General features: G+C 47.3%; 1 protein-coding gene across 1 annotated transcript; it reads right to left on the bottom strand.

The window, feature by feature from the left end:
* Window positions 1-1,811: 1,811 nt before the first annotated feature.
* Window positions 1,812-17,386, bottom strand: TRIB1 (tribbles pseudokinase 1). The gene is made up of 3 exons (XM_083360100.1): window positions 16,730-17,386; window positions 12,283-12,575; window positions 1,812-4,207 (listed from the first exon to the last, which is right to left on the bottom strand). Exons 1-3 carry the CDS (start codon window positions 17,087-17,089, stop codon window positions 3,739-3,741), a joined length of 1,122 nt encoding a protein of 373 aa, XP_083216226.1. The 5' UTR covers window positions 17,090-17,386; the 3' UTR covers window positions 1,812-3,738.
* Window positions 17,387-23,027: the final 5,641 nt, after the last annotated feature.

Below are 23,027 nucleotides of genomic sequence, written 5' to 3'. Positions count from 1 at the left end.
ACAGAACTACATTTCCCATTGTACCTTGAAAGATAAAGCTACATAAGTCTGCAGTGCGATCTTATCCACCATCTAAGGCCTTTCACATCTAGCTAAACTACAATTCCCAGCATGCCTCATCAGCAGTCATACTGGGAGTTGTAGTTTTACTTCTTGAAAGTCGCAGATTCTTACTCCTAGCCGACTACAGACAGGTAACCTAAGTGCTTTCGCATCAAAGTCTCTCTTTGTGCATTCTGCAGACACACTCACAAACCTGCCCACAACAGATTCAGCTTATTTCGGACTGTGATTATTGACAGCAAAAGAAACCAACTCTCTTCCAATTAGCACAAGCTTCTTTCAATTTTCCCATCTGGATGAGCTATAACTCAGAAACGAGATCCTGTTTTACACGAACAGGAATTGTCACTAATGTCAAGGTCTTCATTATCCCCACTCAGAAGCTAATACTTATGCAAAGTGCATTAATTGCGGATCACAAATTAAAATAGGACCATCTCTTACAGCCAGAAAGAAACAACAATGTAGAAGACAGAAGGAAGGAGAGTTTTATAGATTACAGTTGGCAAAGTCAAAGGAAAACATTTTGGTATTGCTTCCTGGTTGAGCTACTGGGCAAGGAGAAAACAGAGGGAGCCAATGTACTGCATCACCCATTTGTACAAAAAGCCAAAACACCACTGCCTTTCGGTCTACACAACGATACAGCTTATCTTCAACTCTCAGGTTAGGCCACCCCACCCTCGGCTGATGTGTTTTGTATTCGGATGTTGAGGTTGCTTAGAGAGCAACACCCAATTCCACAAATACAAGGGAACCAAGCAAAACCAGAAACAGGCCCTTTCAGATGACTGCTTGAGAAGCATGCTTAAAATCGACCGCTTCAGCTAACATTTGGCATCCAAAGGCCAAGACTAAGCTTTGAAAGTGCGTCAGCAATGACTGGATTCTCACAATGCGTGCATGGATTGGATGTAGCCTTGGACAGGGGTCTCCAAGACTTGGGAACTTCAACTTCCAGAATGCTGGCTGAGGAATTCTGGGAGTGGGAAGTCCACAAGTCTTGACGTTGGCAAGTTTGGAGACCCCTGGTCTTGGGTTAGCATACTTGGGTGGGCAACGACAAAACCAGAGTTGGATAGAAGTCTTTTTTTCTCTTTGTTTCCTGGAGCCCTTTTTGCTGGTGATGTCAGAGGGCGAGAACGACACCTTGGTAAGCATACATAGATCCTCCCTTGGCTAACACTTGTACTTAAGACACCAACATAAACAGTGCATTTTTGTCAAGTCATACGCCTGCTCACATCTGTTTGACTGCTGAGTCATGGAAGAAGTTGAAAGTTGACTTCACCTTTTCTATAAAACACAGCCAGTCCTTGTCTTACGGTCACAACTGAGAGCCCCAAATTTCTAACTGAGACAGTTGTTTGGTGAGTTTTGCTCCCGTTTTACAACCTTTCTTGCCACAGTTGTTAAGTGAATCACTGCAGTGGTTAAGTCCGTAACACGGTTCTTAAGTGAATCCAGCCTCCCCACTGACTTTGCTTGACCAAAGGCCACAAAAGGAGATCACATGATCCCGGGACACTGCAACCGTCATATATACAAGTCAGTTGCCAAGCGTCTTTGATTTTGATCGTGCAACTATGACAGGGGTAGGCAGCCTTGGCTCTTTTATGACTCGTGGACTTCAACTCCCAGAATTCCTGAGCCAGCATGGCTCAGCTTGGAAACATCTCCCTTTCCCCTCAGCATGGCTGGCTGAGGAATTCTGGGAGTTGAAGTCCACGAGTCATAAAAGAGCCAAGGTTGCCCACCCCTGGACTATGAGGATGCTGCAACAGTCCTAAGTGTGAAAAACAGTCATAAATCACTTTTTTTCAGTGTAGTTGTTAACTTCAAATGTCACTAAATGTACTAGGTCAAGGAGAAGCTGTACATATAATACACTATGGACATGTTTCTGTCTGCTTTAAGGGTTAAAGTCCTATGGATATTCATGAATGTAACTGCCAGAACAGCACTGGGAGCCCCTCCACTCAGAAGGCATGGAAACAATTTTAAGAGGTCCACTGAGGTTGTTATGTATGGAGAAAAAGTCTTTTTTTCTAAAACCCGGGATATTCGTTTTAATGGTTCTGACCTTTCAGTAAAAACAACTGGAAGCTAAATACAGTTTGGCACCTTTGGGAGTGACAGCACAATGCAAGGTATTGTATCTGTGGAAACTCTCCAAGTGTGGCAAAGCAGGCCTAAATACCCGCAACCCGTCCAGGTCTCTGTATTCAGACTCAAGGCCACTTAATTCTAGATTATCAAGGCTCTGCAGGTCAAAATAACAAAGATTAGCTACCGGATTTGTCCATTCCAAGCCTTCCAATGACAGCTCTGTTGAAAGGCTAAGCAGCAGCCTGAAATCTGGATTAACCAAGTTGGGTTTCAAACTGTAAATCCAGCCTCTGAGATCAACACGTTTCGCAAGATCAGGATACACAGCCTGTAGCCTGGAAGGTTGAAACATTCAAATTGGACTTTCTGTTGTCTAAGAAACCAACAAAACAACTGCTGGACTCTGCCCTGAAAGATACCATAGCCACACGAGGAAAAAGAATTGTTAGAAATCATTGTCGGACTCTTATTCAACACCATTTTTAAAAAAATAAAAATAAATGTGCCAACCCATCATTGCAGCACTGTCCTGCCAGGCTTCATAAGAACCACCACTGCATTTCGCTCTTATATCACCAGCAAAAAGATTCTGTAATCAAAGGCCAGCTGGCGGTCCTGTCATCTCCATGATGGAAGAGAGACAGGAGAATCCTCTGGCATGTGGACCACGGCTGTAACAGTAAACTGGGCAGCAAAGCCAGGCCATGTGGATCTGAATAAGCCCAGAGAGCTCACAGCTCTATTCTATTAAGACAAAGGAAAGAAGGAAATGGACAGAGGCTGCAGAAAGTATACAGGCAGTCCTCAACTTAAGACCACAGCTGAGCCCATTGTTAAGCAAGGCAGTTGGTTAAGTTAGCCACCGCCCCATTTTTCAATCTTTTTTGCCATGTTGGTTAGGTGAACCACTGCAGTTGTGAAGCCAATCCAGCTTCCCCCATTGACTTTGCGTGTTGGAAGCTGGCTGGGAAGCTCACAGATGGTCACCCCCAGGATGCTGCAGCCATCGTAAATACATGCTGGTTGTTAAGCGCCCAAATTTTCACCACGTGATCATGGGGATGCCACAACGGTCGTAAGTGGGAGAACTGGTCATATGTTACTTTTTCCCCCCCGTTGTGTTGTAACTTTGAACAGTCGCTAAATCAATGGCTGTAAGTCGAGGACTACCTGTATGGCAAATTCCAGATAAAGCAATCTGGTTCTCCCAATGAAATTCAACATTAGCTTGCTGTTTGCCCAGATTCTAGTTCAAAAGTTCAGCAAGCTTGTGCCAGAGGGCAGCCCCACCCCCCCAATCCCCGATCCCGAAGGGAGACTCCTTAGATTGAGCAAGCCAAGATCGCAACCTTTCTGGAAGATTTTGTGGACGTGGGAGAAGATAAGAGACCTTCCACCTGTGGGATAAGTGCATTTGAGATCTCCATTGTCCTGAGCAGAGGAAGGCTTTTGGAAAGCGATGGATTTACAAGATGGACACGCACGTGCACCGACACAAAATGGACACAAAACGCTGAATGCAAGAGCCACGCCTCTTGTCCCCGAGGCAAAAGTGAGTAGGTGGAGCTAGCAAAAGAAAAAGCTCATATCATCGTCCTCCTTCAGTTGCTCCGGGACCACTTGATCAGAGATCCGTACATCCCGGTCAGCGTACCCAGATTCCAAAACGGCGTCAAACCAAGGGTGGAGCAAAATTTCCGGAGCGGTGAGTCTTTCAGAGGGCTCTCGCCTAAGGAGGCTGCGGATGAGGCACCGTGCTTTAGGAGAGATGTGGTCAGGGATGCAGAACTGTCCACGCCGGATTTTGGAAAAGAGGGCAGTAGGATCCGAGTCATGAAAGGGATACCGTCCCACCAGGAGAGTGTAAAGCATAACTCCCAAGCTCCAAACGTCAGCCGATTTCCCGGAATAGGTTCCCGTCGTGTTTAAGATTTCTGGACTGACGTATGCTGGACAGCCGTGTTTGTCCGACAACGCGTCATCCTCTCCTTTCATGATATGGGTGTCTTCCAGGCTTTCGAGTCTCAGCTGCCTCCTGGAGGATCAGAAGAGGACAACACCTCAGTTAGACTGGCAGAGAGGTAAACGCCACGCTCACACAGACACGTGCAACAGATTGGCAGATCCACACTTCTCTCCTGCCCAAATGTTAGCCACTGCTCTGAAACAGCAACCCGCACATCAAAACACCGCTCAGATTTTCCACATAGGGTTAATCTGCAAAGGTGATAAAGTAAGGTACATGCCATGGAGTTCACCTAAGTTCATCAGCCCGCCTCAAGGACAGTGGCACTTTTATTAGAGGAGTGTGCCACTGTTTATCAAATGACACAGTCAACATGCTCAGGAGCACACACACTCACACACACCTGGGCTTCGAAACATTAAGCAAATGGGAATCATGGGTCAATGAGTAAAAATACATTTCCTCTAATTCAGACATGTCAAACACAAGGCCCGGGGGCCAGATCCGCCCCACGAAGTGGTTTCATGCGGCCCACGAAGCCATCCTGGAAACAGTGAGGGAACGGCCCCCACTGCCTCGGCCGTGGCCCAGAGACCCTCCTTCTGCCAGAGACCCTCAGATCTGTCCCACTCCTGCCCAGGCCCCCATAGGCACCCTTGATGCGAACGATGCAGAGCTGGCCACACCCACCCAGTAGGCCACACCCACTGTAGCCATGCCTACCCAGTAGGCCACACCCACCCTGGCCATACCCACCCAGCCCCTTGTGGGCAACCCCAATGCTGATGCGGCCCTCAATGAAATTGAGTTTGACACCCCTGCTCTAATTCAATGACACAATGTTAAACAGGTAGCCCTCAACTTACAAACTATTCATTTAGTGACCATTTGAAGTTACAGCGGCACTGAAAAAAAAGTAAAGTATGACCATTTTTCCACACTTATGACCCCACGGTCACCTGATCAAAATTTTGGATGCTTTGCAACTGACATGGATTTATGACAGCTGCAGTGTCCCGGGGTCATGTGATCCCCTTTGGCGACCTTGTCAAGCAAAGTCAATGGAAAAGCCAGATTCAATTAAAACCGTGTTAATAACCTAACAACTGCAGGGTTAACAACTGTGCCAAGAAAGTTCCCAAAATGGGTCAAAACTCACTTAGCAACTGTCTTGTTTAGTGATGGAAATTGTGGGCTCCATTGTAGTCATAAGTTGAGAGCTATCTGTGATGCAGGTAAGGGAATAAATTAGCAATCATTTGCTTCCTTTAGAATTGCCTCCCCTTAAAAAAAAATCACGGCAAAAGTTCTGCACATGGCCACGAGAGAGCCAGTGTCCAACCCACAACTATTCTCAATGGGTTGTCAAAAGGAAAAAGCAGTGTAGGAAATGACACGCACGCGGGAGAGACTCCATTACAGCAAGTTACATTCACGGGGCAATGATCTTGGACGAAAGCCAGTTTTGTCTTGGTGACATCAAGCCTTAACTTGCTGGTGGATTGCAGCCAAAACCTACATCCCTTTTGTTCCTGAAATGGTTGTAACTCTCTAGTTCAGTTATACAACACCCGCAACCCCTCAATTCACACACATATGCAGAAGAGCCTTGTAGCTTTTCACAGCTTTTCTGCAGAATTCTCTTCCCCAAACTTTGCATTGCTGTTCTTATATTGGTGGATTAAATATTTTCCACTTTCGGTGGGGTGGGGTGCCACTTTCCTTACAGCGTTGGCTAGCCAGCCTCCTTGCTGTGACCTTCCTTCTCCCTTACCCCTCCCCTAGCCTGTCCTGTACATGGAAAATATGAGTCAGATTGTCCTACCTGCTCGCCAACTGACTGGAGGGACCCAGGTTTCACACCTGTGCTTACTAAGGCTAACCTCTTGCCCAACATTGCTTCACACCACCACCACCCCCGGGTTACCAAACACGATGCATACAACATCAGCCCTGTGCAATTACTAAGTTTCTAAATTAGCACCACCGAGTGCAATCTGCTATTTCAGCAAGTGATTCAGTTTATCAGAGGCAGCCAACCCAACTGTTTCCCTGCGAGGAGTCGCTGTTTTTTTTAGGTCAACGTGTACTTTCTGATAGATTGCCCTCGTCCCCAGGCCCGCTGGTTGCCAAAGGGCCATTGTTTTGCTACAGGCTTTTTCAGCCTTGACTTTGACTCACTGATTCACACATGCCTGTTCACCCCTTCTTGAGCACCCCACGGCTCAAAGTTATGAAGTCACCTAATGAAAACACTAAGCAGGAGAACAGCTCAGACGCTTGAATCTATGGTGCAGAAACCCAGCCACCCTCTCACCGCGAGTGCTTTCGTTCAGCAATCCCCTTTGTCCCAATTGTCACTTCGTGTGTCAAAGCAGGACATTTAGTAGAACAGCCTGATTTTCACAAAACATGTCCCAAAGGTGCTTTTCCCAGAAGGCTTCAATGAAGCTTCTTGGATGAGAAGGGAAATGTTTTCAAAGAAAAAAAAACAAACAAGAAAGTCCAGTTGCCTTTTGGAAAAAGCAGTTTGCCCTGCGGATTGCTTGCAGCTCCTTCCTTTCACTTTGTCAGCTTTTTGCTCCATGTTCTTAGCAATTATGAATCCCGGTGGTGCAGTGGTTAGAATGCAGTATAGCAGGCTGACTCTGCCCACTGCCAGAAGTTCGATCCTGACCAGCTCAAGGTTGACTCAGCTTGCCATCCTTCCGAGGTCGGTAACATGAGGACCCAGATTGTTGGGGGATAATATGCTGACTCTATAAACTGCTTAGAGAGGGCTGTAAAAGCACTATGAAGCGGTATATATGTTCTGTACCAGCCTGCTACCGGCCCTGCAGCAAAAGCAGGGACAACCCCTTTACAAACGGCAAGAGGCTGGAATAAAGCCTGCCAAATTTATTAACATAAAACAGAGCAAGACAAGACACCAACCATGAAACAGGAGCTATGAAACAGGAACTATTCAAACGGTTGCCTTCAGCAAACCAGCCCTCCCACACATTCCCCTTAAATACAGTTCAGGGCGTGGCCTCTCTCTGCCTCCTTCCGAGGTGCCCCATTGCCTTCCTCTGTTTACTCCTGATTGACTGCCTCCTGCGTCGGGCGTCCTTGAACAGGGCCAGCTGTGGGTCATCTTCATCCACGCTGTCAGGCTCACACAGCTGGGTCTCCGTCGTGACCAGGTGGGAGGGGCCCGGCTGAGGGCTCTGCGCAGCCTCAAGGACATCATCAGCAAGCTCTTCCACACCCCGCTCCTCCTCCTCTGAGTCGTCCGACCCAACTGCCGAACCCACAGGCTGACCCTGAATCACAACAATATAAGTCTAAGTGCTATTGCTAACTATTTGTAGTTCCTCTTGGCCTATAGACACCAAACTTGGGGCAACGCATCTGATCTCCTACTTTCTTACTTGTCATGTTAAAGATGGACTACATGTTTCAAAAAAAAATGGCAGAGATAATCCAAATCCACCTCTCAAACTTTCTTACTCAGCAACCTCAACTTCCAAGAAAACTAAAATAGATTTACACATCCATCTCCACAAATATAATGGTTTACTAAATTCAAAAGCTTCTCTTCATCAATTCAGCAACCATTGTTTCTAATTCCAGTTTCATAGGCATCCCCTCTTAAGACTCTCCTTAACAAGTGGTTCTATCCCACTGCTATTCAGAAGTGCTAATCTGCAGCAGGATCCATGAACAACCCCCCCCCCAAAAAAAAAACCCAAAAAGGTTTGGGACTAAGAGAGAGACAGAGGAATTAAATGCAATAAGAAGACATAATCTCCCCTTAGGAGGGAAAAAAATGCTATTTACCAGATAGACACAGTCTCCAGGCCATAGTGAGGTGCAACCCCTAGCAGATTGAAGAATTCAGAATTAGGCTGGGAATAATTAGTTTCTTAATGGAGCACACAGCATAATCAGCTGCTCCCTCACGCAAACCAAAAACACTGAAATTAAACACCAAAGGCTTTAGAGCATGCGGACGCATCCAGAGAGAATTAACTGCACAATCACTAGCATTCACAGGCAACTATGCTTGATCACTTCAAAGTAATGTATGGATTGCAGCAGTCATGCGTGAAATTGCTTTGGATGCCAAAAGCAAAGACTCCCACCAAGTTCAAATAGGCTGCTTTTTCCTACTTATTCTGGGCCTGCCGACACACGACCCAACTACAGTTATCTTCAAAGAGATGATCTCAAAAGTTTTACCTTCCTCCCTTCCGCCCTCAGCGCTCTTTCTTAAGAGGGTCCTACCGTTTATCTCCGGAGGAGGGCAAAGAAAAGTAACCTGGCACTGTTGGCACAGTTGTGAGGTTGGGTGGCGGAGGGTGCAACAAGCTTCTGAAATACATCCATTAAAACTTCACAACATTTTCTCTCCACTTTCCCCTCAGGGCCAAGATCCAAAGGACCACCCAAGACAGCCAGTAAACTGGGTCAGCTCACAACTAAAACACCACAAACTGTGATTAACACAAACTACACGATTAGCTCTCTAAAAATACAATACAATCCTAAACTGGGGGTAGGAGGGAGATGGTGCCAAGCTGTGCATCATAGGTGGCATCGACCTGCGACCATTTGTTGAGTGACATTCAAAGTTACAACAGCGCTGAGAAAAGTGAGTTTGTCACACTTATCACTGTTGCAGCATTCCCCATGGTCACATGATCGAAATTTGGAGGCTTGGCAACTGTCTCATATTTATGATACTCGCAATGTCCCAGGGTCATGTGATCAGCTTTTGCAACCTTACTAACAACTGCAGCGATTCACTTACCTATTGTGACAAGAAAGGTTGTAAATTGTGGCAAAACCCACTTAACAACTGCCTCATTTGGCAACAGAAGATTTCAGTTCCACTGTGGTCGTAAGTTGACTATCTGCATTAAAACGTGACCCCAAATGGTCAACACCAGGGGTAGGCAACCTTGGCTCTTTTATGACTGGTGGACTTCAACTCCCAGAAGTCCTGAGCCAGCATGACTCAGCTTGGAAACCTCTCCTTTTCCCCTCAGCATGGCTGGCTCAGGAATTCTGGGAGTCGAAGTCCGCGAGTCATAAAAGAGCTAAGGTTGCCTACCCCTGGTCAACACTATTCCTTTTGCATCACACCAAGGTGGCATGTAGGCCTTCAAGTCTCAAGGTAGCCCAGGTGGTTTTGGGGCCTTCCAGTCTCAAGACTTTATTGAACAATAGATTACCAGGGCACACAAATTAGTTGTACAATTGCAGAAAACACACTCATTCCTTCCCTTTGTGCCACTGCTCGCATCCAGTTTTTGCATTCCCGGCTAAGCCTGTAACCTCTCTCTCTCTCTCTCTGCAGCTTCTATTCTCCCAACCCTTCAATTCATGACAGGTTCTTTATGTAATTCTCATTTGCCGTCAATGCCCAAATACAATTCATTTAAATGTGTGACACTTAAAAGTACATCAATCTTTAATTCATGTCTACTCCGCCGCACACCTAACCTTGTAATCTAAGTCAAACCGCATGGGACAAAGTCATTCATAGTCCAGTTATGCTAGTTCTTTTTCTTTTTTAAAAAAAGTGTTTGGATGGAAGCCAATTAACCATTGGGTTATTCAGCTCAATCAAGATGAAGCATTTTGGATTTCAAACAGCTCAGCCCCCACCCTCATGACTGGAGCTGGAGTATATTAGTCGAAATTAAGTTATACCACTTAACAGTCAGAATCCTGTCCCTGTTCTGTGTACTGAATTTATTTGTTTGCAAATACGGCAAATAAAGATCTGCAGCACGCATGGCATGCTGTGTACAAATGAACCTCAGTGAAAAAGCTTGACATTCAAACATCCGGCAAGGATTAACCTAGTCACGTGTGCCCCTGCTGAGAAGGCAGGATCTAGCACCAAATTGCCAGCTCACAACTCTGGGACAAACAGGCTTCTGTTAGCACACCACCCTGCGCATGTATTTATTTGCTCCAATAAGAATATAGATTTTTTTTTTAAAAAAAAAGCACAAAAATGACCTTAAGAGGTTGAAAGAACTGCCATTTAAATAAACAAAGACACATGCTTCGCTAAGGAACCTTTTGTGATTTCTCTGGAAAGGAATATTAAGTGATATTTGTGGAGGAAGGAAAATGTAGAGGTTAAGAAAGCCGTCCAATAAAAAAACAGCACCATTAGGTTCAAGGTCTAAAGAGTAGCCCAAGGAGGTTAGGAACAGAGAAACCATGTCAGGTTTCAAAAATTATTTGTGCTGTGCCTACATAAAAATTCTGCATTTCACTAGACCAGTGTGGACTTCGACTCCCAGAATTCCCCAAGAGTGATCAATCATACCAGACAGAGCTGCTGGCTTAATGGAAGAGGCAAAGTCTCCATTACTGGACGTCTTTGACTTATGACTGGTGGCTTAGTTCCAAGTTATGACAGACTTCCCCACAAAGCTACTTATAACTCAGATTCAAAATGCTGATGCCTCCCCTTGTAGTGACACAATCAGTCAGCTTCATTTACAGCTGTTTGCAACATCTCATGGTCATATGACTGTAATATACTTTTTTTTTTTTTTGCCGGAAACCGGAATTTATATCTAATTTCCAGCAACAAAGCACACACTGGGAACAACAAATTCACTTAACGACCATGACATTCGCTTAATGGCAGCCACAAAAATGTCAGAAGCTTGGGGTCAGTTATCTGAGTGTCTCGATTTACGACCCTCATAACATACAAGAGAAATTCTGAGCTTCATTTTAGTCATAGGTCAAGGACTACCTGTATATAATTGTTGTCTACTTGTTCACCCTGTTCTGCTGCTCTAAGAGGTAGGCAGATTGTGTCACATTTGGGGCATTATTTTATGGCTGATCTTTGTTACAGGACTGAAGGCTTTATCTTCCTTGACCTTACAACTACCCAATGAGTAATCCACAACTCCTATTAGTAGTTTTATAGCAGTAAGGATGCATTAGGAGGGAGAGTAAAGGCACCCAAGTCAGTTTTATGCCCTGTCCTTAGCCTGGAGGGTGCCAGCAAACCAAGGCGTCAGTGCTTCTTGTAAGACAGGAAGCAGACTGTGCTGGTTAGGGAATTCTGGGAGTCCACACATCTTCAAGTTGCCACAGTTGAGAAACATTGCACTAGACACTTATGCATTCTTCAGTATAATAGTTTTTGGATCCCAGCCAGAAGAGAGGCAGATGTTTATATAACACCACTCACTTACTAGCATGGCAAAAATGTTGGGCTTGAATAAGAAAAGGGAAGGTCACATTTTGGGCCTGGGATTGTCACTTGAATGTGCCTATCTGCCCTTCCCAACAGCATTAAGGGTATAATTTCACAGGCCATCATCAGAATCATTGTGGCTTGTTTGCACATTATGGTAGGTATTATCAGATATTATTCCCTACAGAAAAGACAAAAGCACTAGTTTCCCCAGACTGGATCACCATCTTTTCCTCATTCTGTTGTTGTTGTTGTTGTTGTTAGTTGCGAAGTCGTGTCCGACCCATCGCGACCCTATGGACAATGTTCCTCCAGGCCTTCCTGTCCTCTACCATTTCCTCATTCTAAAGAGGTCTATTTGGTACCGAGAACTGCTACATGATTAACAGCAGGGGTAAGCAACTGGCTGTGCGTGGGCCAAACCTGGCCTAGTAATCTAAACTAGAAAACCAAAGGCTATAGTTAAGCATTAAAGGTAAAGGTAAAGGTTCCCCCACACATGCGTGCTAGTCGTTTCCAACTCTAGGGGCCGGTGCTCATCTCCATTTCAAAGCCGAAGAGGACGTCCGAGGACGTCTCTGTGGTCATGTGGCTGGCATGACTAGACACCAAAGGCGCACGGAACGCTGTTACCTTCCCACCATAGTGGTCCCTATTTTTCTACTTGCATTTTTACCTGCTTTCGAACTGCTAGGTTGGCAGAAGCTGGGACGAGTAACAGGCGCTCACTCTGTTACACGGCACTCGGGATTCGACCCGCCAAACTGCCGACCTTCTGATCGACAAGCTCAGCGTCCTAACCCATTGAGCCACCGCCTCCCTCAGTTAAGCTTTAGAAGTGGCAATTGAGAACATGTGTCTCACTATCCTCTGTGGAGAGAGAGATCTGAAAGCCAAGCATCAGACAGGCCCGACAGCTTACCTTTCTTCATTAGAAAAGACAAATTTCCTGAGTTTGAGGTCCCCCAGCACAATGGCCGACTGGTGGCAGTGAGCGACCGCAGAGACAATCTGTTTGAAGAGTCTAGCAGCTTCCTGCTCCGGTAGACGCTTGCAGCTCCTAACGTAGGAATGCATGTCACCAAAGTCCTTGTCAAAAAAGACGTACGCCTTTGTGTCTCCGAGGATGACCTCCACAATCCCAGTGATGTTTCTGTGTGATGGTAACTGGATGTAAGGCCTGATTTTGTCCTGGTAGTGTTTGAGAGGGAAGACCTAGAGATAAAACAAAGTGGGGAGGGAGAAAGAGGGGGGGAAGAGAGAGATTAAATAAGATTTTATTGGAGAATACAAGCAGCAGGAGAAATTCTCTTAATGGATCCTGATCAAAAATATGTGCGGCTATGGGGCCTTTGGTGCTCTCCGAGCTTGGTTGTTTTCTTGCAGACATTTTATTATCCAACTAGGTAACACCCTCAGGATTTTTGTTAGAAACCCCACTGCCTTCTAGCACTGATGATGTTACCTAGTTAATGTAACAAAACGTCTATAAGAAAACAACCAAGCTCAGAGACCACCAAGAACCCATGAGTTTAACACATAGTTACAAATATTCTCCTCTATTGGAAGATCTACAATCATTAAACCCTTATCAGTAAATAAGGACCCTCCCTTAAAATCACCCATCAAGGAGGAGATAGCAAAAAACTGCCACCCTGAAGAAGGCTCCTATGGTCCCCAACAGAGCAGCACGGAAAAAGAGAGGCAAGGCAGTCAAACCTCTGGAAGAATTACACACTTCCTGGAATATGCAACTGAAATAAGATGCGTTACATTTCTGTGCAAAGATACTTAGATGAGGAAGGGGAACCCGTTTTGGGAAGATGATGGAATCACAATAGCTGAAAGAGAGGGTGGTGATTTGGTCACCTCCCAAAGTGTTGAACTATGATATCCATCACGTCCAGGACTTGCCTGAGGTCTTGGGATGCTAGGTTTTGGAATATATCATCTTCTAGAGCAGGGGTTCCCAACAGGGGTTGCGAGACGATATTCCAGGGGTGTGTGTGCAAAAACTTGGGTTTAGAAATTTCAAAATTATAGGGTATGTGCACAATTCGTTTTGAATTTTTGTAAGGGCTGCGAGGATATATCAGAAGCGTTCAAGGGGTGCAGGGTATAGAAAAGTTGGGGGACCCCTGTTCTAGAGGTACACATGGCTTTTCCTGAGCTAGAGAGAACCTCTGCTGGCAGAAATTCTGGCATTAAACACCTAGCATAGAGAGCAGAGGAAGTCTCAGTGCCCCAACAGGAACAAGGAGTATTCAGTTAACAGGCTACTGAAAACACAAGACCAAATAAATCATACCCTGATCTAATCTCGCAAAGCAGCTCTGATGTACTGTATAGCCTTGGGTACATCTCTCCAGACACCACTTAAACATGCCATCTTTTTACGCTATATGGAAACTTAATTATCTGCAATTCCTGCTTTTTTGCACTTGAGGAAGAAAACGATCCGAGCGCCCTGGATCCGAGGTTTGGTAAAGGTTGGCCAGCAATTCCCTATCAGCATGTATGTACAATAATGCCCCTCCCCCCTTCTCCAGAAGGTGAAGAGAAACTGAAGGGGAGATGTGTGGGGAGGAAAGACAGCTATTAAAGGTAAAGGTTCCCCTGCACATGCGTGCTAGTCGTTTCTGACTCTAGGGGCCGGTGCTCATCTCCGTTTCAAAGCCGAAGAGCCAGCGCTTGTCCGAGGACGTCTCCGTGGTCATGTGGCCGGCATGACTGGACGCCAAAGGCACACGGAAGTCTGTTACCTTCCCACCGTAGTGCTCCCTATTTCTCTACTTGCATTTTTTACGTGCTTTCGAACTGCTAGGTTGGCAGAAGCTGGGACGAGTAACAGGCACTCACTCTGTTATGCAGCACTCGGGATTCGACCCACCAAACTGCCGACCGACAAGCTCAGCGTCCTAACCCACTGAGCCACCGCCTCCCTATAGAGAGCTATTAAAAGCCATCAAAGCAATTGCCTAGCAGTGAGTCAAACAAAGGCAACCGAACTGAAATTTCAAAGCACAGCAAACATTTAGGCAAGGAAGAAGAGGATTAAAGCCTCTCATACTTTATTCACAGATATTTTGCAAGACTGCAGCCATGTTCTGGGACCTGCAAAGAGCTTACTCACATCCTAAGCCAAGCTGGAAATGGTGACTCTTTCAACTTGGCACACACTCCCTTAGAGAGAAAATATATTGCAAAGGGTCTCCAAACAATCACACACACAGCCTCTTCTTCCTGGCTACTTTCAGGGCCATCTTCCCTGTCAGAACTTAGTCCTCCATAAGGCTAAAATCATGCTAGGCTACACCAGCCTCCTTGCAAGCCCAGACGAGGTTAAAAATAAATACTTCCAAGGGAATGAGACTATTTTCCTGACTTGGAAAAGAGCAATTCTCACCACAGGTCATTGCTAAAAAAAGGGTTTGCAAGCCAGAACAGACAATCCTCTAAAGGATTCACAAGCCCAATGGATGGGAACGTAGGGACAGCTAGCAACAACACGTGGCTCGACTGCATTAGCCCCAGACTCTGACTCCAAGTTAAAAACAAACAAACAAATTCTACCCACCTACTTAATGTTACTTTTCTTCTCCTTTCTCTATTATCTGCACTGTGTTACAATGTAGATTGTAAGGGGTATCAGGGAAGTCCGTCTGGCAACCTAAGGAGATTAACCAGAGGCACGCTTGCTAGTAACTATATTTTAAGGAGCAGCATGCAACTTCAAATGGGGTTTAACTACCTTTAGGCTATTTCTAAAAGCAGGAGAAAAGCAGAAGGTTACAAGTAGGGGGTCAATGATCAAAAGACTCTTTACAGCGGTGTTTCCCAGCCTTAGCAACTTTTTAAGATGTGTGGACTTCAACTCCCAGAATGCCCCAGCAAGCATGCTTAACTTTGATAACTTGCAAAGTTCAACTTCTGGGAGTTGAAGTCCACATATCTTAAGTTGTCAAAGTCGGGGAAACACACTGCTCTACAGCGGGGATTTCCAAACTTGGCAACTTTAAAAGACTTGTGGACTCCCAGAATTCCCCAGCCAGTCCACATATCTTAAGTTAAGCGTGCTGGCTGAGGATTCTGGGAATGGAAGAACTCCTGCTCTAGAGGGAGTCAATTATTTGGCAGCAGGTTGCCCTTTTTAAATATTATTTTAACGCTCCCTCTTCCTGCCATTCCCGGAGCTCCACCGTGCACTTTTTAAATCTGGAGCAGCCCCATTTCTTTCCAATGGTTGGTTCTGTGCAGAAGAGCAAGCGGAGGGCCGGGATTGCCAGGAGAGGCAGCCGGCAGGTGGCAGCAGGAAAATTCACGGCTGCAGCGTCGGCCTCCTCTCTGCGCAAAGGGAGAAGCCGAGGGAGGCACAGTGCGCGTTTTATTTAAAGAGCTGAGGACACCTCATGGAAAACTTGGAAAGCTCTCTGCTGATAGTGGCAGTCAATTCCTGCTTGCGTACTAGGCTGCAGGAGGGGAGCGGAAAACAAGAGGATGACGGAGGAAACTTAACCCTTAGTTACTCCCAGGACCTTTCCCGATGCAGTTAAAAATACACACACGAGAGAGACATACATACATACACACACACATATATATATACCCGGGACCCGCTTCTGCAGGGATTCGCTTCTTCGTGCATCCCACACACCCCCCCCCAAATATCGCGGAAAACATTTTTTGGGTGAAGTCTGCGCTTGCAACTGCAGCGCAGCCGAATCGGGCGCCAACGAAATTAAGCAATGCATCGCGTTTTGCAGGTATTTCTCATTTTTTTCTTTCTTTTTTCTTTCCTGGGCTCCTTTTTTGTGTCCCGATCCAGGCACAAATCGATGTCTTCTCCGCTTTCAGAAATAGTAGGGTTTCCTCGGAAGAAACCCCCAAAGGCGATCCAGGGATCTGGGGTTTCCCCCACCCCCCACCCCCCAACTCCCTTTCAATCAAAGGGCAGAAAGAGCCCGTGGCGTTCGGACGCTAAGTTTTCGGACCCTTCTCACGTTCAGGTTTCTCCGTTCACACACAAGCACCCCTGCCCCCCCCCCACGACGCCAAAAAAAAAAAAAACCACGCTCAGACCCATCCGATGCAACACATTGCTCGTCCTAAAGAAACGCGGCGCTTTTTTTTTTTTTTTGCAAGTCTGATCTTCGCTTTGTGGTGCAGAACCATCCGATCCGGCTGCCCTTGAAAGGCCGGATATTCCAGGCGGTTCGTGAAAATCCCATTCAGGACGAAGAAGCGCCGCGCTTTTTGTCCTCCTCCTCCTCCTCCTCCTCCCCCCGGAGGAAGGTCGACCCCCGCCCGCAATTCCAAGCCCTGAAAGCTGGATCGGCTCCCAGATCGCGCCGGGCTGGCCTCCCGCTTACCTTGCAACGCAGCTCCCGGCCGGTGTTGATGTCGAGCGCCCTGGAAACGTGCTCCCGGTCGAGCAAGGGCAACAAAAGGTAGCCGGCGATTAGGCTGGGGCCCTGGGAGCTGGAAGGCGAGCCCTCTCCTCCCGGAGCCGGCGGAGCGGAAGCGCAAGGCGAGCCCGGCGCGCTGAGACAATCCTGAGGAGCCGCGCTGCTGTAATCGACGGCCAGGCGGGCGCACTTGGCGGCGGCCGGAGCTTCCTCGGCGGCGTCGTGCAAAAGCAGGCGCTTGGAAGGGGCGCTCCGGCAGCGGGGAGCGGCCGCCGGCGAGTGCAGAAGGGCGGCGGGGCTGCGGGGTTCCAGCTGGCGGCTCATGGAGCTGGAAGGCGGCGAGCTGGCAGGAGGACCTCGAGCTCCTGCGCGAAATTAGCCGGACGGCGCCGCGCGGGACGGGGAAGCGACTGAAGAAGGACCCGAGCGGGCTGTGCCTTTTCTCCCGGTGGATTCACTCGCCGCCGCCGCCGCCGCTCTCCTCCCCTCCGCCTTAAAGGTGAGCAGCCTCGCAGGCGAGCGAGCAACGTTGTGCAATGCCGTCCGGGCTGGCGCGCATCCCCTCCTGGCTCGAGAGCAGCTGCAAGCCGCGCGCAGCCACCTTCACCATCTGCCGGCGCTTCTGCTAAACTCCCGGGAGCGCAGCGAAGTGCCCCGTGACGCAAAGGGAAGTGGGCGGGGCTGCGGGAGTGCCAGCCCGCCGGCTCATTGGAGGCTTCGGCCCCCATTCAGAAGGCGCGGGAGCGAGCCAGCCAGCCAGTCAGCCAGCCAGGGCGCGCGCTCGCCTCTCTGCCTGCCGGAGCTTCCGCGGGCGAGCGGTGCGGTGCGGTGCGGCGCGGCGCGGCGCGGCGCGGCGCGGCGCTTGCGAGAGACGCCGGCGAAGCGCGGACGAGTGTGAGGAGCCAAAGCGGGTGTGTTTGTGTGTGTAGGTCCCAGTGGGCAGCCCCAAACCCAGGGCTTTTTTTTCTCATAGAATGCTCAGAACGGAGTTCCGGCACCTTTTTTGGATGAAACCTTGTAGGGTAGGCAAGGCGGGTTGTATGACATGTGTGAGTTCCGGCACCTTTTTCTTTTACAAAAAAAGCTCTGATAATAATAATAATAATAATAATAATAATAATAATAATAATAATAATAATAATAATAATAATAATAATATAATAATAATAATAATAATAATAATAATAATAATAATAATAATAATAATAATAATAATAATAATAATAATGGCTTTTTTTTCTCATAGAATGCTCAGAACGGAGTTCCAGCACCTTATTTGGATGAAACCTTGTAGGGTAGGCAAGGCGCACCTTTTTCTTTTACAAAAAAAAAAAAAGCACTGCCCAAACCCATCGATGCGCCCCGGTTTTCTCCAGGGCGAGATGTTGGAAATGCGGCTCGGGAGTGGGCTCAGTCAACTCGCCACGGTCGATTCGCTGCGGTCAATTCTCGCCGTGGGACAATTTAGCCATGCAATGATTGAAAATAATTGAAAAGATATTTTTAAAAAAATAAAATAAAAAAAATTGTCGTTCACGTTTTATTTTGTCCCTCTTTTGGCATACTTTCTTTAAGGATTCTGTTTGACTATTTCTTCGGTATTAGCAGGGCTTTTTTTCTCATAGAACGCTCAGAACGGAGTTCCGGCACCTTTTTTGGATGAAACCTTGTAGGGTAGGCAAGGCGGGTTGTATGACATGTGTGAGTTCCGGCACCTTTTTCTTTTACAAAAAAAGCACTGGGTATTAGTGTAACTCTTGACCCAAAGGTGCTTTTTTTTCTGCCCCAGGAGGCAACTGGATTTGCTTGTTTTTCTTTGAAGACCTTTCGCTTCTCACCCAAGAAGCTTCTTCAGCTCTGAATAGATTGGTGGGGAATGGAAGGACCCCACCATCTATTCCCAGTTGAAGCAGTTTCTTGGATGAGAAGCAAAAGCTCTTCAAAGAAAAACAAGAAAGTCAGTTGCCTCCTGGGGGGAGGGGGGGCGGGAAAGCACCTTTGGGACAACCATGACCTGAATCTCCATAGACAAGTAACGCAAGTTGGCTGCAGTGAGATGGCCGTGGCGAGTTGGTCGTGGCGAGTTGTTATAAACCGGTGTAGCTCATCCTCGTTCCCCAGTTCCAAATCCACACAGCCGCATCCCCAGTCTGGTTTTCTTTCCTTCCTTCCTCTTTGGGAAACCTTAAAGGTAAAGGTTCCCCCGCACATGCATGCTAGTTGTTTCTGACTCTAGGGGTACCAGCAGGTCTGGGGGAGCTGGTGCTCATCTCCGTTTCAGAACCGAAGAGCCAGCGCTTGTCTGAGGACGTCTCTGTGGTCATGTGGCCGGCATGACTAGATGCCAAAGGCGCACGGAACGCTGTTACCTTCCCACCGGAGTGGTCCCTATTTTTCTACTTGCGTTTTTACGTGCTTTCGAACTGCTAGGTTGGCAGAAGCTGGGACGAGTAACAGGCGCTCACTCTGTTACGCAGCACTCAGGATTCGACCCGCCAAACTGCCGACCTTCTGATCGACAAGCTCAGCATCCTAACCCACTGAGCTACTGCATCCCTATAAGGCAGGGGTGTTAAACTCAATTTCACTGAGGGCCGCATCAGCATTGCGGTTGCCCTCGAGGGGCCGGGTGGGTGTGGCCTGGGTGGGCGTGGCCTACTGGGTGGGCATGGCTAAAGTGCATATGGCCTACTGGGTGGGCGTGGCCAGCTCTACATCGTTCACATCAAGGGTGCCTATGGGGGTCTGGGCAGGAGTGGGACAGATCTGAGGGTCTCTGGCAGAAGGAGGGTCTCTGGGCCAGGGCTAAGGCAGTGGGGGCCGTTCCCTCACTGTTTCCAGGATGGCTTCGGAGGCCGCATGAAACCACTTCGCGGGCCGGATCCGGCCCCCGGGCCTTGTGTTTGACATGTCTGCTATAAGGGAAACCTTATAGGACCTCAAATCTAAAAGGGGTTTGGTTTGCTTCGCCCAGACCTGCTGGTACCCCAGAGAATTGCCTGCATGTGTTTTTTTCCTTGACCTGGCAGAGTGGCAAAGAGGCATCCCAAGGCAGATCGGGAGTTGGTAGCACTTCCTGTCTCCAGCTGGGGTGGGGGCGGGGGGTAATCTGCTGGGAACTAAAGGGATTGTGGAGGGAGACACTCTGCCAGGAATTTCAAGGACGAATCTGAATTCCCGGGTTCAAAACAGCAGGAAGGAGCGCAGGTGAGACCCCCTTTTGGAACCGCAGGGGTTTGGATGCTGGGTTTGGATTCCCTGAGATGCTGCTTTCTGGGAGGGCGTGTATTAGTTAAGGTAATCCTTAATTACCTTAGCTTAAGGTAATCATCGATTTACAACCAGTTGAAGTTACAACAGACACCACCACTCCAGATCAGGAAGTCTTCTATTTATGAACTGGTTTCAAAGTTCTCACGAACTACACACACACACACACACCATGGTTACATGATTGTATTTTGGGTGCTTGGCAATTGGCCAGCATTTATGACCATTTGCAGCATCAGTGTCTCATTCCAGTTTTTGGTCAGAAAGTGCCTTTTGTGTACAGTGGGTCCACTTAACCTATGGCCATAATGCCGGGCTCAGTTACAAGGTCGTAAGTCAAGTACTACCTACTGCAGGGGTAGGCAACCTCGGCTCTTTTATGACTCATGGACTTCAACTCCCAGAATTCCTGAGTCAGCTATGCTGACTCAGGAATTCTGGGAGTTGAAGTCCATGAGTCATAAAAGAGCCGAGGTTGCCTACCCCTGACCTACTGCATATTTAATTGATTTTTGTCCCCCTTCTATTTTTGGTCAACTCACGATGGAATATGCCTACTGCCTGCTCCTGTCTCTTGTTTCCCACCACAACAATCCTGTGAGGTAGGTTTGGCTGAGACAAAGGGACTGTCCCGGAGTCACCCAGTTGCCTTTCATGTTTCAGAGAGGGCTAGAAATGGTGGCCTCTCAGCCACTTCACCAAACCTGGAAAAGGCTCTTGGGTTTTGCTCATGTTTCTCTGGAAATGGGGCCATCTGCAGGTTCATGTGGTTGAAACCTACAGAGGTTAGAGAAATTTAGTATTTTAGTATTTAGTATTTTATTAAATTTGTATACCGCCCTTCTCCCGAAGGACTCAGGGTGGTGAACAGGGCATATATAAATAGAAAATACAAAAATTAAAAGAGAATTAAACAATTGCCCAGATAAAAACAGTAACAGTATAAAAAACCCATTAAAAACCCTAACGTCCCCCATCAGGCCAGGCCAGCTTGTTCAAATAAATGGGCCTTCAGACCACGCCGGAAGGAGCGAAGGTCCAGTGCCATCCGGAGCTCAACCGGCAGTTGGTTCCATAAAGCCGGAGCGCCCACAGAGAAGGCCCTCCCCCTGGGGGCCACCAGCCGACATTCTCTGACTGGAGGCACCCTGAGGAGGCCCTCTCTGTGGGAACGCACAGGGCGGAGGGAAGTTGACGCCGGCAGCAGGTGGTCCCCAAGAAATGTTGAAAGGCAATCTAAAGTGGAGGTTCCCAGTCTTTTGGGCACCAGGGACTAGTTCCGTGGAGAAAGGTAATTTCCACAGACCAGAGGGGGCGTGGTTTTGTGTGCTGCCTGCATCCCGCAGATGGAGCTTTGCTTGTTTGTGCGGACTGGTTGTTGGCATGCCACGGCCCGGTACCGGACCACGGCCGGTACCCCAGACCCCACGGATCCCCAGACCCCTGATCTAAAAGACTATGTTTTCATTTCACCCATTTAGTAGCCAATGTGTGGGTGGTCCTCAACTCGTGGCCACAATTGGGGGCAGAATTTCCATTGCTAAGCCAGGTGGTTGTTGTTAGTCCTACCAGATGTCATGATTGTTTTCGCCGTGGTGGTTAAACAAATCACTGCGGATGTTAAGTGAATCACACGGCCGTTAAGCAAAATCCACCTTTCCCCATCGACTTTGCTCGTTGGAAGCCAGCTGGGAAGATCACAACTGGAATAATCGTGGAACTCCAGGATGCTGCAATTATCATAAATACCTGCCTGCCGCCAAAGCACCTGAATTCTGATCACATGGCCAAGATGGTTCTGAGTGCAGGATCCTGACGTAAGTCACTTTTCCAGTGCTGCTGTAACTTTGAACGGTCGCAAAATGAATGGCTGTAAGCCAAGGACTTCCCGTAAGAATGCCTTGCTAGAAACCGTTCCTTGCAGCCTTCCTTGAAATGAACACCAGCTCAGCACGGCATCCAGCGTGTCGCTCGCTGAGCAACCTGAGCAGTGGAGCACGACAGCCAACAAGTCACACTTTCAATAAAAGCTTCCTCAGCTGTTTCAATGTGTCACACTTGAGCTGTTCAAAAGTGAATGCCACTAGCGTCGGCACGATGGAAGCAGATTTTTTTTATAACCTGGAATAAAGCAAGGAAAAACCTCAATAGGAGGACAAAATGAACAAGACGCCAACTCTTCCTAAATGATGTAGCAGGGTTTGGTGCAGGATGTGTTGTTGTTGTTTTTTTTTAACTTGTGTCACCTGTGCAATGGACCTAAGAAAAGGATGGAGCTTCGATCGTATTGCCATGGCTGCCATCTTAAATTTCTTTACCATATTCTACAAGATACTCCTATTATGCAGTATAAAATAAAAATTGAAAGGACAGCCCTCTAAAACAGAATTGGGGTACTATGGACCCTTTATGGCTTGTGGATTTCAACTCCCAGAATTCCTGAAGCAGCATGAACACCCTGTACCAATCTGGACGAATGGCTGTCCAATCTCTTCTTGAAAACCTCCAGAGATGGAGCACACCGCTTCTGGAGGCAACTTTTGTTCCACTGATTAATTGTTCTCACTGTCAGGAAATTTCTCCTTAGTTTTATGTTGGATTTCTCTTTAATGATCTTCCATCCATTATTTCCTATCCTGCCTTTAGGTGCTTTGGAGAACAGGTTGACCTCCTGTTAAATGTTAGTTAAGCATTCAGAATACACTTGCTTAGTCCCAGACATGGGACAAATCTTATTTCCTGTTTCAGCCTAGCCCAAGGACATATATGTATGTATGTATGTGTGTATGTGTATATATATATAATCAGCCCAGGTTCGAATCTCAGAAGGGTATGGCTGACTGATGAAAACAAATAAGTTTGAAATGCATATCAGTCTCCCTTTAATTCTTTGTTAGCAATCTAAAATTTACACAAATATGAGCTGTCACTGTTGGGACTACTGCCTGTCGATGGCCTTCAGTTAGGCTGAAACAGGAAATAAAGATTTGTC

This window comes from Vipera ursinii (assembly GCF_947247035.1).
Source record: "Vipera ursinii genome assembly, chromosome: 3".
In the NCBI taxonomy this organism is placed as follows: Eukaryota; Metazoa; Chordata; class Lepidosauria; order Squamata; family Viperidae; genus Vipera; species Vipera ursinii.
Note: the sequence above shows the minus strand (reverse complement) of the source record. Positions and strands in the feature narration are given on the sequence as shown.

Excerpts from the sequence above, each read along its gene's own strand:
- TRIB1 (XM_083360100.1), bottom strand. The coding sequence starts at position 17,089 with ATGAGCCGCCAGCTGGAACCCCGCAGCCCCGCCGCCCTTCTGCACTCG. Across the intron at positions 12,576-16,729 it reads GCCGGGAGCTGCGTTGCAAG|GTCTTCCCTCTCAAACACTA; the intron begins GTAAGCGGGAGG and ends TTTTATCTCTAG. Across the intron at positions 4,208-12,282 it reads GTCTTTTCTAATGAAGAAAG|GAGGCAGCTGAGACTCGAAA; the intron begins GTAAGCTGTCGG and ends CTGATCCTCCAG.